Source organism: Aethalodelphis obliquidens, unplaced genomic scaffold, assembly GCF_003676395.1.
Source record: "Aethalodelphis obliquidens isolate GAN/ISIS:26980383/991018 unplaced genomic scaffold, ASM367639v1 scaffold57, whole genome shotgun sequence".
Classification (NCBI taxonomy): domain Eukaryota; kingdom Metazoa; phylum Chordata; class Mammalia; order Artiodactyla; family Delphinidae; genus Aethalodelphis; species Aethalodelphis obliquidens.
In genome coordinates, this window is record NW_020838001.1 from 11,283,119 (window position 1) to 11,296,067 (window position 12,949).

General features: G+C 40.7%; 1 protein-coding gene across 4 annotated transcripts in view; it reads left to right on the forward strand.

Moving 5' to 3' along the window:
- UBE2V1 (ubiquitin conjugating enzyme E2 V1) overlaps positions 1–12,949 on the forward strand; it is a 31,497-nt gene that overhangs the window by 12,300 nt on the left and 6,248 nt on the right. For 3 of the 4 annotated variants that reach the window (XM_027087022.1, XM_027087019.1, XM_027087021.1), the window contains exon 2: positions 6,066–6,214. In XM_027087022.1, coding sequence (XP_026942823.1) covers positions 6,066–6,214 — 149 coding nt within the window. Of the gene's footprint in view, positions 1–6,065; positions 6,402–12,949 lie in introns of all 4 variants that reach the window. The other variant, XM_027087023.1, reaches the window with a different exon arrangement.

Genomic DNA, 12,949 nt, shown 5'->3' on the forward strand with positions numbered 1-12,949 from the left:
TAAACAAATAAATAATTTTTAAAAATAAAAGCTATCCACTTTGTGAACTTAAATTCTTCGAGATTTTGCTAAATAAAGGTTAACTGAGTACTTAACTGCCCAATGCCAGATTACAACGTTTAGCAACCTTTACTTACCCTTACCCTCAGAGGGTTTAAAATATCCTCTGAGCTAAACCTAGGATATTAGGGCTTAAAGGGATTTTTGAGAACAATTAGGTGACCTCAGATGTTGCAGAGTGGTGTCCCATAAGCAGAATCTGACCCATAGACATTTGGCCAGAGCAAAGGCGTGACTGTCCCCTTTAGAGAGGATGTGTATTCTCCAGCTCACCTCAGTTCTTAACACTTCCTGTTGTTTTGAGCCAGACATTAAAGAAATCTGCAAAGCCATACCACTCTTCTCACTAGTTTAATTCTGTTCTTTGGAAAATATAGTTATATGTTATTTATCTTAGCACGTAATGGTTGGTTGTGGTTAGTTGTAAATGAATTAAGTATTTTTATAATTTCTCAGTTTTAATTTTCTAATTTGGTCAATATCAATAGCTATAACCCACATAAACAAAGGCTCTTTGAAGTCTTCAATAATTTTTAAGAGTGTAAAAGGGTCTTGAGACCAAAAAAGCTGAGAACTGCTATTCAAATGGAATAAATGCTTATCATAATCAGTATATAGTACAATTATTCTGATATTCATATGTATATTCCAACTCCTGCTTCGAATATTTCTAGACTGCCTAATAGATGCTGGCCAATCCAGAGTTTTTCATTTATTAAGCTGTTTTGATGCCTGTTTTATAATTGAATCAAATTGAATCATCCTGTAATGTCAGTACAGAAGTAACAATGAAAAGCTGACTTTGTCCTCTGTGGTGCTCATTTACTGTTCCAAATACTAACCTAAAATAAGTTTAAGTGACTCATTTGTTGTTGTGCAGTTGTGTATATGAGCTCTGCATGCTTTGTTTTTAAGTAATTAAATGTCTCTAATCCAATGGAAATACCTGTTGGAAGTGCAAGATTCATTACTAATATAATATTTTCCCCTACTTCAGAAGTAAAAAAATCAAGCGTCAGAAAGATATGTTGAATTCACTACCTGTTTTGAAACTAATAGCAATGAGCTTGTGATATTTGGATTAAGGGGGACTTCCCTGGTGGTTCAGCAGTTAAGACTCTGCTTCCAGTGCAGGGGGCGCGGGTTCGTTGCCTGGTCGGGAAACTATGATCCCACTTGCCACGAAGTGTGGCCAAAAAATTAAATTAAAAAAAAAAAGATTTCCTAATCAGACCTGGTTGTTAGATGAAGAGGGAACATTTCCACCTATAAGGATGTTCTTTGCTAAAGTTTACAAGAGGAACAGTTACACCTGAAATAATTAATCCAACCTGATTTAAAGATCTGACACAGGGCTTCCCTGGTGGCGCAGTGGTTGAGAGTCCACCTGCCGATGCGGGGGACACAGGTTCATGCCCCGGTCCGGGAGGATCCCACGTGCCACGGAGCGGCTGGGCCCGTGGGCCATGGCCGCTGAGCCTGCGCGTCCGGAGCCTGTGCTCCGCAACGGGAGAGGCCACAGCAGTGAGAGGCCCGCGTACCGCAAAAAAAAAAAAACAGTGAAGGGCTGGGCTTCCCTGGTGGCGCAGTGGTTGAGACTCTGCCTGCTAATGCAGGGGGCACTGGTTCGAGTCCCGGTCTGGGAGGATCCCACATGCCGCGGAGCAACTAGGCCCGTGAGCCACAACTACTGAGCCTGCGCTCAGCAAAAAGAGAGGCCGCGACAGTGAGAGGCCCGCGCACCGCGATGAAGAGTGGCCCCCGCTTGCCACAACTAGAGAAAGCCCTCGCACAGAAACGAAGACCCAACACAACAAAAATAAATTAATTAATAAACTCCTACCCCCAACATCTTCTTAAAAAAAAAAAGTGAAGGGCTTAGCCATGGGAGCTATTGTACTTCGCTGTTGATCATTTGACTTGAACAAGTTTTGGTAACACTAAAGAACACAGACCACTTAAAGTTAGTCACTTAGGGAATACTATGAAGTGAGATTCCCACTCTCAGAGAATCCTTGATCCTTATTTCAATCAGGTGTCACATAACTGAAGCCCTAGAGAAGGTGAGGAAGCATGACTGATGTAACTTATCTGGGGAAGAGTGTTCCAGGCAAAGTGAATAGCAAGTGCAGTTTGGTTGACATGGTTCCTAAGTGTTGTGTTGATCAAATGACACAATCATGGTTGTTTGGTTTTTTTTTTAACATCTTTATTGGAGTATAATTGCTTTACAATGGTGTGTTAGTTTCTGCTTTATAACAAAGTGAATCAGTTATACATATATCCCCATATCTCTTCCCTCTTGGGTCTCCCTCCCTCCCACCCTCCCTATCCCACCCCTCCAGGTGGTCACAAAGCACCGAGAGCTGATCTCCCTGTGCTATGCTGCTGCTTCCCACTAGCTATCTGTTTTACATTTGGTAGTGTATATATGTCCATGCCACTCTCTCACTTTGTCCCAGCTTACCCTTCCCCCTCCCCCTCCGCATATCCTCAAGTCCATTCTCTAGTAGGTCTGCTCTTTATTCCCGTCTTGCCCCTAGGTTCTTCATGACCTTTTTTTTTTTCCTTAGATTCCATATATATGTGTTGGCATACGGTATTTGTTTTTCTCTTTCTGACTTAACTTCACTCTGTATGACAGACTCTAACAACCCAATCCAAAAACGGGCAGAAGACCTAAATAGACATTTATCCAAAGAAGATATACAGACTGCCAACAAACACATGAAAGAATGCTCAACATCACTAATCATTAGAGAAATGCAAATCAAAACTACAATGAGCTATTATCTCACACTGGTCAGAAAGGCCATCATCAAAAAATCTACAAACAATAAATGCTGGAGAGGGTGTGGAGATAAGGGAACCCTCCTGCACTGTTGGTGGGAATGTAAATTGATACAGCCACTATGGAGAACAGTATGGAGGTTCTTTAAAAAACTAAAAAAACTACCATACCACCCAGCAATTCCACTACTGGGCATATAGTCAGAGAAAACCATAATTCAAACAGAGTCATGTACCACGATGTTCATTGCAGCTCTATAAATAGGCAGGACATGGAAGCAACCGAAGTGTCCATCAACAGATGAATGGATAAAGATGTGGCACATATATACAATGGAATATTACTCAGCCATAAAAAGAAATGAAGTTGAGTTATTTGTAGTGAGGTGGATGGACCTAGAGTCTGTTATACAGAGTGAAGTAAGTCACAATCGTGGTTTTTTAAAAAAATCAGAAAATATGGAAAGGGGGGGTTGGAACCACCCATAATCCTTGCACCTAGAGATAACCAGGTTGCACCTAGAGATAATCTATCCAGGTTTCTTAAGATGTCACTTAACATCTATATTAGTTTACTAGGGCTGCCATAACAGAATACCACAGACTGGATAGCTTAAACAATGGACATTCAGAATTCTGGAGGCTAGAAGTCCAAGATCAAGGTATCAGCAGGTTTGATTTCTTTTGGCTTGCAGGTGGTTGCCTTCTCACTGGGTCCTCACATGGTCTTTACTCCATACAGATGTGCATACCTGTTGTTTCCTTGTGCATCTAAGTTTCCTCTTCCAGTAAGGACACCAGTCATATTGGATTAGGGCCCACCCTAATGGCCTCATTTTAACTTAATCACCTCTTTAAAGGCTCTGTTTCCGAATATAGTCACATTCTGAGATGCTGGGACTTAGGTCTTCAACATATGAACTTGAGGAGACACAGTTCAGCCCATTACACCACCTGTGAACAAGTACGTCAGTTATCTATCAGTCTTCCTATCAGTACAATTCTGTGCTATTTGGATATTCATTTTTATTAGTGCAGGCTTATAAAGTAACCAATAGTAACAGCAGTAGTAATGCACAGTGATTTTTTTTCTCCTAAGCCAAATTAGGATTATTAAAGATTTAACTCTTTCTAAACAAAAGGCATTGAATTGTCTGGTTTTTTGCTTATAATGTCACAAACAGCCTTCAGTTTCGCGTTTGCTGGAGGAGACTTAATCCAGTGTAAGTGAATAATCCAGTTGGCTCTTCTGTGGATAAAAAATGCCAGTGTTTTCCAAACGGACCATTCAAGAATGCTTTCAGATTTTTCCTGTTTCCTTTCAAGTACCATCTGTGCTATTTAATATTTTTCTTCAGTCGACTGACTCTTTTGCTTATGTTTATTTTAGAAGGAAAATTTTAACATAATCATAAAGGGGAAATTAGTTTAACATTACTTGCCCTAATAAATACATGACTGTAAAATGTTCACTCATGTACCACCTGAAAAAAAGCCTGGGAGCAATAGTTGACTTCTCTTTCTCTCACACTTCATAGGCAATCTGACAGCAAATCTTACCAGCTCACACCCCTGAAATATCTAAAACTGTGCTACTTCTCACCACCTTCACTGCTATCACCCTGTTCCTTCACTGTTAACACCTGTGATCTTTTGCTGGGATTATTGCAATAGCCTTCTAGCTGTTTCTGCCCTAGCTCCCTTCACTGTACTCTTCCTACAGCAGCCAGAGGGATCCTGTTAAAAACAAGTCAAAATCCTGTCATTCCTCTATTCAAAACTCCAGTGGCTTTTTAACAGTTGGAGTCCCTAATTTCCTACTTCCATCTCACTGACTTGGTTTTAGCTCACTTGGCATCTTTGCTGTTCTTTGACACTCTGGGCAAGGTCGTACTTCAGGACCTTTGCACCTGCTCTTTCCTCTGACTGGAAGACTCTCCCCTCAGCTGCCAATAAGTCATGTTCCCTATTTAAAATTGTAACTCCCCCCACCAGTACTCTCTGCTCCAGAACACCACCATCTGTCATACTACATAACTTGCATAATTTGTATTTGTTTCCTTCTAGAATGTAAGCTCCATGAGGGCAGGCATTTTTGTTTTGTTCACAGCTTATTTCTTGGTGCCTAGAAAAGTGCCTGATTTCCTCAGGTATTTATTCCAGTTGAATTAATAGTAACATGTGTTCCACACTTTGGGAAATACTGAGATATACAGCGAACACCTCCCACAGTCTTGAGTCCCTCCAGTGGGTCTTTCTTCATAATCATATGTTAAGTGCTGCTTGGCTCTGAGAGTCTGGCCAGTTGGAGGCTCGGTAAAGAAAGCTTGTAACTTGCCTGGATCCTGAGTTTTTTCCTGAGGAATAGTCTAAATGCCAGGGGAAGAGGTGAGTGCGGGGAGAGGTAGGCAGGACTGGTTGGGAGAATAACATCCCCATCTGGGCCCAGTACCTAGACTCTGTTCTGGAAGACACCCAGAAGCGGTGCAAGCCTCAGCCTGAACTTGGGTGCAGTGGCATGAACCTGTGAGATGTGTTCGTGTGTTTGCTTCCATGAGCTACTTTCCAGGCTTTGGGATTTTTGGAAACAGGTAAAGCAGAGAACTGGCTACCGTCTTAGCTTTTTCACAAGAGAGAAACTATGACTTAAATATTTGCAATTTTTCATCCTTGCTGCCTTCTGTTGACTCTGAGTTGATCAAGAGGACGCTGTTGTTACATGATAGGGCCAGGGCGTCTGTTCCTCCTAAGGTAGTTTGAGAGTCGTTCCAACAAATGAGCATGCCCTTAGACTCAGAAATGTAGAATAAGAACAAAACAAAAGAAATAGCCTCTTTTCTTCCAAGGCACTTTTGTTAGCACTTTAGTTTTCATCTCAAACTATTGGGCCCAAATTAATCAACATTTCGGCTTGTAAACCCTTTATGAAGTTCGTCAAAGCTCCAGGGATGGGGGTGGGGTGTCTTTCTAGGTTTGGTCATCCAGCCCTGGTGTAGTCGACACTTCACCTGTAACAAACCACGTGCCCCTTCCTTCTGGTTGTGCTGGTCAATACAGATAGCTTCGTAAGCAGCAAGCTTGAGGTACGACAACTTACAGAAGTTTTTAGCACATAAGCATCTTTATTCTAACCTAGTGATAATGAGCAGCTAGCTCTAGGCTTACAAGTTCCCCTGGAGTTGCTAGTATCTTGAATTTCTTTCCATTTATTTTAGGAGTAAAAGTCCCTCGCAATTTCCGACTGTTGGAAGAACTCGAAGAAGGCCAGAAAGGAGTAGGAGATGGCACAGTTAGCTGGGGTCTAGAAGATGACGAAGACATGACACTTACAAGATGGACAGGGATGATAATTGGGCCTCCAAGAGTAAGCGTCGAGCTACCGCTATAAATGTCAATGTCTTAAATTCACTGTGCCTCCTTTTAAAAAATATTAGCCTTATCACGGAAAAAGCTCACCAATGGTATATTTTCTGAAATGTGGATATTCTTTTTTGACCAGTTTCAGTTTATATATTTGAACCTCCTCTGATGCTGTTTAATCCCTCTAAATGGTAAGCAAAAACCTGTTTAGTCTCATAGTGTGAATTTACATGACAATGTAGACAGTGAGGTTTGAGGTAATTGTACCTTCACGTAGTTTAGAACAAACTCCTGGGCTTATCAAATAACAAGGCTCCAGGTACAGCCAGCATTCCTGAAGACAGTGTCCAACTGAACTTCGGAAAACCTTTATGGTTGTGGTTTTTATTCATTGTTTCCCAGTCCTGCCATGCGTCTGTATCCTAATTCATTGGGCCATTCAACAAAGGGTTATTGCCTGCCTGGTCTGCTCTGGTCTGTTCCAGGCTCTGTTGGGCCCAAAGACCTTTGCAAAGAAGACAAAGACAGTGGGGATGGGGAACAGGACCCCTCTTTTAGAGCTCTGTGATTTTCGAGCATTCCCAGTCTTATAATGCCCGCTAACCTTTTTTTGTGGCACATAGTAAACCCCCCAGAAATGCCCTTTAATTCTCACAAGAGCCTGTTGTAAGGTGCTCCTGTTGCGTAGCTGCGTTCCATCTTACAGATGAGGAAGCCGACTTGGAAAAGTCAGGGTACTCGCACAGAGTCACATAGCCGATAATTCCCAAACCTCGTCTCACTCCAGAGCCTGTGCTCCTAACCACTGTGCTATATTGTCTCCTTCCTATTTATATTTTGAGTTTTCATCTGTTCCCACTATAGAATTATCTAGTGTTAAGTAGCAATTTGATGTAGGAGTGAAGAAATAGATTCCAATAATGTGACACTTGTTTCAGACAAGCGGTAGGAGATTCTGCCTGAGTGTAGCAGGCCCTTTCCTGTGTCTGCTTGTGCTTAAGGGTGATGATGTTCGGTCATTCTTTTCACCTCGTGCAAGGCTCTGCACCAGCCTCTGGGAGATAGACACATGGGATGTGGCCCTGTCTGAAAAAAGGAAGAGTGTGGTGCTCGCTCAGTGTTAGGACTCTTAGACTGTCATAAACACTCATGATGAATGACTGGCTTTGATATTTAATGTTACTTTTTGAATCATTTTTGTGACCCTGTAGTTTTGTTTGGGGGGTTTAAAAAAATATTCAATCTGTTTTTACTCATTTCTTGATCTTTTTTTAATCTATGAAAATCGGGGTTTTCTGAATCTATTAAATACTGGGAAAAACCTTGATCTAGAAGGCTTGTTTCTTCATAAAGATCATTTCTTGCTGTCTCTGAAAGTCCACTGTATAGTGATGGCTTCCTTCACTGCATTCTTATCTTCCTAAGAATGGTTTAGGTTTTTTGAAGATGAGAACTATTCTTCCCTTCTCTTTACTCTCTAGAGCACCTAGAAATGACTCAGAATGGGGTAGATGTTCAACAGATTTGTTAACAGACTGATTTTTAGGTTCTAACAAACTAAGAATGAACCAGCGTACAACATTGTGAATACACTAAATACCACTGAATTATATACTTAAACAAACAAATGAATAAATAAAATGAACACTAAGTTCTGTTGAAAATATGCTGTTCCACCTAAAACATCTTAGGTTACCGAGTTTCAGTTTACCTCTTTCCAAAGGGGGCTAACTTTTAATGAGTAGCTACAGTATGCAAGATACTTTCCATATGTCCTTTACATCCTTTTTTTTTTTAAATTGAGACATAATTCACAAACCATAGAATTCACTTAACCATAGAATATACTTTTAAAGTATACAGTTCAGTGGTTTTTATTATATTCAGAATTGTGCAACTGTCACTAATTTCAGAGCATTTTCATTACCCAAGAAAGAAACCCCATACCCTTTGGCAGTCACTCCCATTCTGCCTTCCACCCGCTCACTCCTCACCCTTGACAATCACTGTTTACTTTCTGTATCTATGCATTTGCCTGTTCTGGACATTTCATGTAATTGGAATTAATATGTGGTCTTTTGTGACTGGCTTTTACTTAGCATAATGTTTTCAGGATTCGTTCATGTTATAGCACTTATCAGTAGTTCATTCCTTTTTATGGTTGAATAATATTCTTTTGTATGGATATACCATATTTTGTTTATCCATTAATTAATTGATGGACATTTGGATTTTTTCCACTTCTTGCATATTATGAATAATACTGCTATGAACATTTGTGTACAGGTTTTTATGTGGACAGATGTTTTCAGTTCTCTTAAGTATATACATAGGAGTGGAATTGTTGGATCATATGATAACTCTGTTTAACATTTTGAAACAACTGGCAAACTGTTTTCCAAAGTGGCTGCACTGCACCACTTTACATTCCCACCAGCAATGCGTGAGGGTATCAGTTTCTCTGCTCCCTCACCAATACTTGTTATTGTGTCTTTTTACCCCTATAGTTTCTATTGCCCTGGCTCCCCAAGGTTAAAAGCAAAGTCATAAAAGGAGCTACCTGCTTCTAGGTGCTTCCTGTGACCAATCTGTTTTATGATTAACATACAGGGTATATGCTGTGCATCTGGAATATCAAGCTAATTATTAAAGCATCTAAATAGAGCTCTGAGTAACTCACGTCCCTGTTGTATTTTTGTTATTGTATTACCTAAAATCCTCCACCAGTATTTAAAAGGCATATACCATATGATCCAGCAGTTCTGCTAGGAATTTACTCAGCTTTTCTTGAATGTATTGCCCAAAAGCCTGTATGTACAAAATTATTTCATGCAGTGTTTTCAATAGTAGCAAAATATTGGAAAGCACCTCAGTATCTTTCAGTGGACCATATTATATACTGTTTAGCTTTTCAAAAGAATGAGACAGATTTATACGTGCTGAAATGGAGGATCTCCATGATATTTAAGTGAAAAAAGGTACAAAGCAGTATACAGGCTGTGCTGTCACTTGGGGTGGGGGTGGGTGAGGGAAGAGGAAGAGGCCAGACATATACTTGTGCTTCGAATACTTTTGGAAAACATAAAAGAAGCTGATGACAGTAGTTACCTTCAAAAGGGATTGCTGGCTGGGGTCAGGGTGGAAAGGAGGCTTATTTTTCACTGTATTTTTGTACTCTTTATGCTTTAATCATATGTGTGTGTTAGCTATTTGAAAAAATATATATCTTTTTTTTTTTTTTTTTTTGAAAGCAAGTCCTCCAAACCTAAAAGTAAAGCTTCCCATCCAAGTGCCTCTTGCAAAATTCTGGCAAACATGTGACTGTCCACAGCATTAGACGTGGAGTCTTTCTACTCTGACCGTGATGTGGTAACACTAGCCAGGTTATAGAGCAAAGTTTCTCAGCCTTGGCACTATTGGCATATTGGGCTGGGTCATTCTTTGTTTTGGAGCTGTCCTTTGCATTAGAGGATGTTCAGCAGCATCCCTGGTGTCTCCTCACTAGATGCCAGAAGCACCTCCCCAACCCTGTGGTGACAGTCATAAGTGTCTCCAGGTGTTGCCTGACTCCCACCACTTCAGGAGTGGGACAGGGACAGAAATTACCCTGGTTGAGAAGCACTGTTAATACCTCTGGGGTTCTCCAAGATAGTGTTTTTATGTGTGGGTTAGAGTGTAGGTGTGTATTTATACACATACTTATCTAAAAGTGTTGTATGCATGCTTAAGGACAAACAGAATTCCAGGAGTGTGTGAAGTAAAAGGAAAGTGATCCTTTCCCCATTTCATTATACTCCCCACAGAATAAAAACTGATCATTTGGTGTGTGGTGTGTTTCTACTGGCATTTGCTGTGGGTACACAAACAAGTACATATCCTTTTTAATAAAAATGAGACCTTGCTATGCTTAATGTTTTGCAGCTTTATTTTTTTTTCCCCCTTAGCAGATGGTGGACATCTTTCCATATCAGTGCATGTTGATCCGTCTCTTTTTTAAAAGCTTTAAGTTACATGTCTGATAAATGAATATATTCTGGTGAAGTTTTTCAAACAGTACAGAGTAAGCAATTCACTTTGTTCCCTTTAATTCTTTATGTCAGTCAGGCAGAGAAACCATACTAGGTATTTCAACAGAGAGAATTTAATATAGGAAGTTGATCAAATAGGTGTTGGACTGAAAAAAGCCAAAAAAGCACGCTGGTGGAACACAAAGATAACACAAAGCAATCAACACCGCCTGGGTCTGGGGGGATGGGTCAGGAGAGGCTGGGGCCCTGGAAACCTAACACTTGGAGGACAGATACCCTCTGCTGTTAGTTCCTGTGGGGCCCAGCAGAGCTTCTTGGAGGAGCACTGAAAGGCCAGAAGCTGGAGACCAGAGACAGCTCTTGCTGCCAGGATGAGGGCCTCGTGCCAGACTCACATTGGTGGGAACAGAAAGCAAATGGGAAGAAGCAAATGCCTCCTTTCACCTTTTTATTTTCTATTAGGATTGTGTGGTCAACTCAGCAGTTTAGTCTTTAGGCTGTAGAATATTCAGGTGGCACTATGATTGAATTAGAGAAATGAATAATTAATATTGCCTTCAGAGGGACCTATGGCTCACTCAGAAGGATACCCTGACTGATGGGAAGAGAGTTTTTGTACAGAGGAAAATTGTGTCTTGTCACTGTTCAGAGGGGTGTGTGCAGGTGCTGGTTAGTAAGCTCCAAGCCCACCTTTCCCTGCTCTGCTTTGGATCCTGGGGCTGGCACTCTGCAAACTACATTTTTCCTTTGTCAGCTGGCTTCCCGTTAGGCTCCACCAATCAGGACACAGGAGAGAGCCTGTAAGGCGGAGAGAAGAGACTTGTTCCTTCCTGTTTGCCTCTTGTTCTGTCTGTGCCACTCTGGTAATTGCCCTTCATCCTGGCATCAGCAGTGGGTTCCAGCCTCCAGCTTTTGGGGGTACCCCCAGCATCAGCCTCGCAGCACCCCCTCCTTAGAGATCTGGGTTCAACTCTGGAGCCCTCTTCCTCTGAGCCTCTAGATCTGATCAACTCCAGCTTTGTTCCTTTGCACCCCCAGCCTTAAGGGGGAACAAAGGGAATAATAAGCCTTAGCTAACCCAGAGGTGATACCTGCTCCCTGCGGTTACTACCTCTGTGTTAGTTCAGGCTCCTCTTCTAAAGCTTTTTTCAGTCCAGTGATACCTGTTTAACCGATTCCCTATATTAAATACTCTGTTAAAAAATCCTAGCGTGGTGTCTTTTTTCCCCAGCTTTTCCCGAACTTTCAAATCCCCACTTTCCTCCCCAGATTAACTGTGAACAGTAGTTCGATGCATCTCCTCTCACACCTCTTCCTGTACATTTACTACCTGTCCATGTCCTAAGTTGTTGAGATCTTCTCAGTCTCTACCTGGTCTCCCTTTTTTAGAGGGCCCATCCTTTATTCTAGCATAGCATATGCCCACATTGCACATTAAACATACTTTTTATGTAACTATCAGATTTGAACTGAGTAGTGGTTGACTAGTTCACCTAGTGTCATCTTTCTTTTATATATTAATTTAGATTTTGTGCTTTGCATATTTTTGCAGCCAATACCTTTTTCCTTTTCTCATATCTCATATATCTTAGAAATACATTTTAAAAGAATGAAATTTTGCCATTTGAAACTACATGGATGGACCTGGAGGGGGTTATGCTTAGTGAAATAAGTTAGACAGAGAAAGACAAATACTGTATGGTAACACTTTTATGTGGAATCTAAAAAATAAACAAATGAATATAACAAAACCAAAACAGACTCACAGATACAGAGAACAAACTAGTGGTTACCAGTAGGGAGAGAGAAGGGAGGATGGGCAAAATAGGGGTAGGGGATTAAGAGATACAAACTACTGTGTATAAAATAAGTAAAGCTACAAGGGTGTATTGTATGTACAGAGAATGTAGCCAATATTTTATAATAACTTTAAATGGAGTATAATCTATAAAAATATTGAGTCACTGTGTTGTACACCTGAAACTAATATTGTCAGTCAACTATACTGCAATATAAATAGATAAATAAGCAAACATTCATTGTATTTTATAATACTTTCAGATTTACAGAAAAGTTGCAAAGGTGGCGTAGAAAGAAAGTTCTGGTATACACCACCCTACCCCAGTTTCCCTTATTGTTAACATATTAGTACAGTACATTTGTTACAACCAATGAACCAATATTGATGCATTATTAACTGAAGTCCATAATTTATTCAGGTGTCCTTAGCTTTTACCTTATGTCTGTTTTCTGTTCTAGAATCCTATCCAATATACCACATTATGTTTTGTTGTCATGTCCTAGGCTCCTTGTGCCTGTAACAGTTTCAGGGTTTTCTTGGTTTTGTTGTCCTTGACAGTCTGGAGGAGTACTGGTCAAATATTTTGTAGACTGTCTCCCTGTTTGAATTGGTCTGATGTTTTCCTCATGATCAGGCTAGGATTATCTCACATATATATTTTAGGCCCAAGAAAAGTTTGTGATCTCTAGGCTCTGGGCATGTAGTGATCAATGGATGAAACAGCCTATGTACACATAAATATATCCAGAGTTGGTGGGAGGTGTCTGTCTGCTTCTATAGGTTGTACATAATCTGCAACTTGCTGGCTATACCAAGAGCTATGTCTTGGCATCCTTTGCAGGGGTGTGTGCGTGCGTGCATGCGTGTGTGTGTGTGTGTGTGTGTGTGTGTGTGTGTGTGTGTGTGTGTG